Raw genomic sequence first — 6,022 nt, forward strand, 5'->3', positions numbered from 1 at the left:
GCAAACCTATTTCCTCATCTCCATTTCAGGTCTCTATATAGTGTCTTCCTATATCCTCCATTCCATTTGCATCATCTGTAAAACGTCATCTCTTCTGCCTTCTTCATGCCCTGCCCTTCGTGCTTTGCACAGAGCACAAAAGACCACACCACACTGTGCTTTAATCATCCATTTGGTGTCGAGGCAAGGACCATGTCTCATTTGCCACTATACTCCCAGCCCCGGGGCTGGGTGAGTCAGAGGGCCCCTGGATCTCATCTCTGTCCATATGTCTTACCTCAATAGATAAGTGGGGAGGATCTAGAGATATATCTTTGAGGACCAGTATGGACTTCCCTGTCCCCTCCACTTTGGCAATGCCAGACACGCGGATCAGCTTTTCATCCGTCAGTTTGTTTCTGTAATTGTTGTAAGGTAGCAAGAACGGCCACTGTATTTCTAAGCATAGACAAAAGGCATCGTGAGTCTGGGGAATGGGTCTCAGAAAGAGAGAGAGGAAGCATGTGTGAGAGAAAAATTAGTTAGAACATGTGTGTGAGTCTAGATGGGTGTGTGAAAGTGTGTGTGTATTTAAGAGAAAGACAGTGTGCTTACCCTGCCCTCTCTGCCCCCAGAGGTTGCTGCTGTGTTTCACTTGGTGGGATGGCATCAGAGGTACAGCACTTGGCATTCAACCTCCTGCCAACAGCAGCTTCACTGCCTAGCATGTGTGTGTGTGTCTGTGTGAGCGCATGCATGTGTGTGTTGGGAATGAGGGAGTCTCTGTGTGATCTGGCTGGGCCAGGCCAGCTTTTTGTTCATAGCCCCAAAGCTCCCCTCTCTGTAGGTAACTTTCTAGGTCTGCCTCATACTCACCCTCCCCAAAGTCCAGGTTCAAGTGCACTATATGCCTCCAGAGGGGCTCCCGGGTGCCACCTTTGTGCAGCAGGGCCTGTGCGCAGAAGCGGACCTCCAGTCTGATGGGACTCTGGGGGTGAGTTCTGTCTGGCACCCTCCGGGCATGCAGCTTCAGCAGCAGGTCCTTGCCCCACTCAGGTGTTCTGGCCAGGTGGAGCTGCAGCTGCGCTGGCTGATCCCCCAAACCTCCGGACCCCAGCAGATCCAGGAAGGGTGAGGAAGTCCTTCTTGAGCCCAGCATTTTCCGGGAAGCCTTCAAGAACACAGACCGCTCCTCATGGGATCCTGGCAGAAAAAGGAGACGAGAAGACATCAGTGGGAGGGGTTGAGAGGACCAATGACTTCTCTGGAAAACAAGCCACCCAACCACATGAAGTGCTGCATCAGGAGGCAATACAGCATCATAGCTGAGAATATGGGGGTTGGTGTTGCCTGGTGCTGGGTTCGATTTTTGCTCTTTCACAGCCCCTAAATCTCTCAGTGCTTCAGTTCTGTCATCTATAACCTGGGGATATCTCCTTGCCTCATAGAGTTGTCAAAAATTTGGGTTAAATGAGTTGTTCTTTGTCATCAATGTTGCCACCATCATCATTATCATCATCATCAAATCTAGAGGCTTCTCTCTCCCATCAGCATCCTCACTTCTAACATATATGCTCAAGGCTTATAGAGCTTCACCTCTTGCCCCTGGGGTCTACTCAACATTCAGGCTTAACCCCAGCTCACCCCAAACTGTGGACCTCTCTAGAACATTTACTGTGCACTAGAGGCACTGTTCCAAGTACTTTCTGTGTATTCACTCATTTAACCCTCACAACATCCCTCTGAGATACTATTAACCCATTTTACAGATAAGAAAGTGGAGGCACAAGCATGGTAAAAATGTGTCCAGGCTCACACAGTTAGAACATAGCAAACTCTTGATTAGTACTCAGACAGCCTGACTCCACCCAGGGCTTTTTCACAGGGAAGTCTGCTCCCTTCCATAGGCCGAGGAACCTTTTCCCTCCATAAATGTCGGTCTCTCCCATTGCTGCCACCTCCACTGCCAAGAAAACTATGATGTGACCCTAGGATATAATTACCAGGTAAAATAAAGGTCATTCAAATGACCTTTTGAATGACCATTCAAATTTGAATTTCAGATAAACAACGAATAATTTTTAGGATAAGAATTCGGGACATATTTATACTCATAAAATATTTATCTGAGTTTTTCTGGAATTCAAATTTAATTGGGCACCCTGTATTTTGATTTGCTAAGTCTCTACCCTGGGGCCACATGGCCAGGGTCCAGGAAAGCCCTGGGAGTTTGCTGTAAGGAGATTATTAGGTGGTGATGGTTTTAAGGTGGGAGTCATTCCCACTGGGAAGCAACACACAGGAGGTTATGCCCACCTCCCTCCCCAAATCCCCAGACTCCCCCCCGCAACCCCAGTACCTTCTGAATACTTGTAGAAGCTGGTGATGTTCTGACGCTGATCCGACCCTACCATCTTGGTGCTTATTTCCTTCCCGATGGAACTGGTTTTATGGGCCAGAATTTCTTGGGCTTGGCCATCCCTGAAGAGCCAAATGACTTCGTCGGCATTCACCTCGGCGTACACAAATGGGGTGTCATAGGCCAGGTGGACCTCTCCTTCCTTGATGGCCTTCACGGAGGCAGGGCCACAGCAGAACAGCCCTGTGTAGGGAATAGAAGTTGTGGATGGCCAACACAGCTGCTGACACATGGACCAGGGTCATGGCTGTGGGAAGGAGGGAGATGGGATAGGGAAGGGCAGTGGCATTAATGTCACTCTCTAGTTCTCATTATTTCAGCTGATCCTCATTGCCATCCTGTGAAGTGGCAGTTATTAGCATCATCTTGCCCATTTTACAGGTAAGGAAGCAACTGAGAGGCCCAGTGACTCATTGCCTTTCTTGTCTCTGCCTCTGCAAACCTATTTCCTCATCTCCATTTCAGGTCTCTATATAGTGTCTTCCTATATCCTCCATTCCATTTGCATCATCTGTAAAACGTCATCTCTTCTGCCTTCTTCATGCCCTGCCCTTCGTGCTTTGCACAGAGCACAAAAGACCACACCACACTGTGCTTTAATCATCCATTTGGTGTCGAGGCAAGGACCATGTCTCATTTGCCACTATACTCCCAGCCCCGGGGCTGGGTGAGTCAGAGGGCCCCTGGATCTCATCTCTGTCCATATGTCTTACCTCAATAGATAAGTGGGGAGGATCTAGAGATATATCTTTGAGGACCAGTATGGACTTCCCTGTCCCCTCCACTTTGGCAATGCCAGACACGCGGATCAGCTTTTCATCCGTCAGTTTGTTTCTGTAATTGTTGTAAGGTAGCAAGAACGGCCACTGTATTTCTAAGCATAGACAAAAGGCATCGTGAGTCTGGGGAATGGGTCTCAGAAAGAGAGAGAGGAAGCATGTGTGAGAGAAAAATTAGTTAGAACATGTGTGTGAGTCTAGATGGGTGTGTGAAAGTGTGTGTGTATTTAAGAGAAAGACAGTGTGCTTACCCTGCCCTCTCTGCCCCCAGAGGTTGCTGCTGTGTTTCACTTGGTGGGATGGCATCAGAGGTACAGCACTTGGCATTCAATCTCCTGCCAACAGCAGCTTCACTGCCTAGCATGTGTGTGTGTGTCTGTGTGAGCGCATGCATGTGTGTGTTGGGAATGAGGGAGTCTCTGTGTGATCTGGCTGGGCCAGGCCAGCTTTTTGTTCATAGCCCCAAAGCTCCCCTCTCTGTAGGTAACTTTCTAGGTCTGCCTCATACTCACCCTCCCCAAAGTCCAGGTTCAAGTGCACTATATGCCTCCAGAGGGGCTCCCGGGTGCCACCTTTGTGCAGCAGGGCCTGTGCGCAGAAGCGGACCTCCAGTCTGATGGGACCCTGGGGGTGAGTTCTGTCTGGCACCCTCCGGGCATGCAGCTTCAGCAGCAGGTCCTTGCCCCACTCAGGTGTTCTGGCCAGGTGGAGCTGCAGCTGCGCTGGCTGATCCCCCAAACCTCCAGACCCCAGCAGATCCAGGAAGGGTGAGGAAGTCCTTCTTGAGCCCAGCATTTTCCGGGAAGCCTTCAAGAACACAGACCGCTCCTCATGGGATCCTGGCAGAAAAAGGAGACGAGAAGACATCAGTGGGAGGGGTTGAGAGGACCAATGACTTCTCTGGAAAACAAGCCACCCAACCACATGAAGTGCTGCATCAGGAGGCAATACAGCATCATAGCTGAGAATATGGGGGTTGGTGTTGCCTGGTGCTGGGTTCGATTTTTGCTCTTTCACAGCCCCTAAATCTCTCAGTGCTTCAGTTCTGTCATCTATAACCTGGGGATATCTCCTTGCCTCATAGAGTTGTCAAAAATTTGGGTTAAATGAGTTGTTCTTTGTCATCAATGTTGCCACCATCATCATTATCATCATCATCAAATCTAGAGGCTTCTCTCTCCCATCAGCATCCTCACTTCTAACATATATGCTCAAGGCTTATAGAGCTTCACCTCTTGCCCCTGGGGTCTACTCAACATTCAGGCTTAACCCCAGCTCACCCCAAACTGTGGACCTCTCTAGAACATTTACTGTGCACTAGAGGCACTGTTCCAAGTACTTTCTGTGTATTCACTCATTTAACCCTCACAACATCCCTCTGAGATACTATTAACCCATTTTACAGATAAGAAAGTGGAGGCACAAGCATGGTAAAAATGTGTCCAGGCTCACACAGTTAGAACATAGCAAACTCTTGATTAGTACTCAGACAGCCTGACTCCACCCAGGGCTTTTTCACAGGGAAGTCTGCTCCCTTCCATAGGCCGAGGAACCTTTTCCCTCCATAAATGTCGGTCTCTCCCATTGCTGCCACCTCCACTGCCAAGAAAACTATGATGTGACCCTAGGATATAATTACCAGGTAAAATAAAGGTCATTCAAATGACCTTTTGAATGACCATTCAAATTTGAATTTCAGATAAACAACGAATAATTTTTAGGATAAGAATTCGGGACATATTTATACTCATAAAATATTTATCTGAGTTTTTCTGGAATTCAAATTTAATTGGGCACCCTGTATTTTGATTTGCTAAGTCTCTACCCTGGGGCCACATGGCCAGGGTCCAGGAAAGCCCTGGGAGTTTGCTGTAAGGAGATTATTAGGTGGTGATGGTTTTAAGGTGGGAGTCATTCCCACTGGGAAGCAACACACAGGAGGTTATGCCCACCTCCCTCCCCAAATCCCCAGACTCCCCCCCGCAACCCCAGTACCTTCTGAATACTTGTAGAAGCTGGTGATGTTCTGACGCTGATCTGACCCTACCATCTTGGTGCTTATTTCCTTCCCGATGGAACTGGTATTATGGGCCAGAATTTCTTGGGCTTGGCCATCCCTGAAGAGCCAAATGACTTCGTCGGCGTTCACCTCGGCGTACACAAATGGGGTGTCATAGGCCAGGTGGACCTCTCCTTCCTTGATGGCCTTCACGGAGGCAGGACCACAGCAGAACAGCCCTGTGTAGGGAATAGAAGTTGTGGATGGCCAACACAGCTGCTGACACATGGACCAGGGTCATGGCTGTGGGAAGGAGGGAGATGGGATAGGGAAGGGCAGTGGCATTAATGTCACTCTCTAGTTCTCATTATTTCAGCTGATCCTCATTGCCATCCTGTGAAGTGGCAGTTATTAGCATCATCTTGCCCATTTTACAGGTAAGGAAGCAACTGAGAGGCCCAGTGACTAATCCAGGTCACCCATCTGCCAATGTCAAAGTTAGACTCCTGAGCTGAAGTTGTCTCTGCTACGGCTTTGGGAAGGGGATGAAGTCAGAAAAACACCTTTCCTTTCTGGCCTCCTGCTCACTCTGATCGGCCTTTCTACCAAGCCCAGACCCTCCCACAGTGGTCCTCACTCACCGCTGCTGGTTTGCTGGGGAGTAGGATCCAGAACCTGCCACCCATTGTATCCTGGCGGGAGATCTTTCCGAATCATCCAGCACTCATTCCAGACATGGAAATTCCTACAGAAAGGAGTAAAGAGACAAGGACTCACATGTTCAGAGGATTTGCCAGGTATGAGATTCTATACCGAGTGCTTTATATCATTGTTTCTTCTGTTTTT

At 48.8% G+C, this 6,022-nt stretch overlaps 1 protein-coding gene across 1 annotated transcript in view; it reads right to left on the minus strand.

The window, feature by feature from the left end:
* TGM7 (transglutaminase 7) overlaps positions 1-6,022 on the minus strand; it is a 35,594-nt gene that overhangs the window by 2,090 nt on the left and 27,482 nt on the right. The window contains exons 8-11 of the mRNA XM_023527711.1: positions 5,818-5,921; positions 5,173-5,415; positions 3,690-4,016; positions 3,112-3,272 (exon numbers count right to left, since the gene is read on the minus strand). Coding sequence (XP_023383479.1) covers positions 3,112-3,272; positions 3,690-4,016; positions 5,173-5,415; positions 5,818-5,921 — 835 coding nt within the window. The remainder of the gene's footprint in view (positions 1-3,111; positions 3,273-3,689; positions 4,017-5,172; positions 5,416-5,817; positions 5,922-6,022) is intronic.

Source organism: Pteropus vampyrus, unplaced genomic scaffold (genome assembly GCF_000151845.1).
Source record: "Pteropus vampyrus isolate Shadow unplaced genomic scaffold, Pvam_2.0 Scaffold19, whole genome shotgun sequence".
Lineage (NCBI taxonomy): Eukaryota > Metazoa > Chordata > Mammalia > Chiroptera > Pteropodidae > Pteropus > Pteropus vampyrus.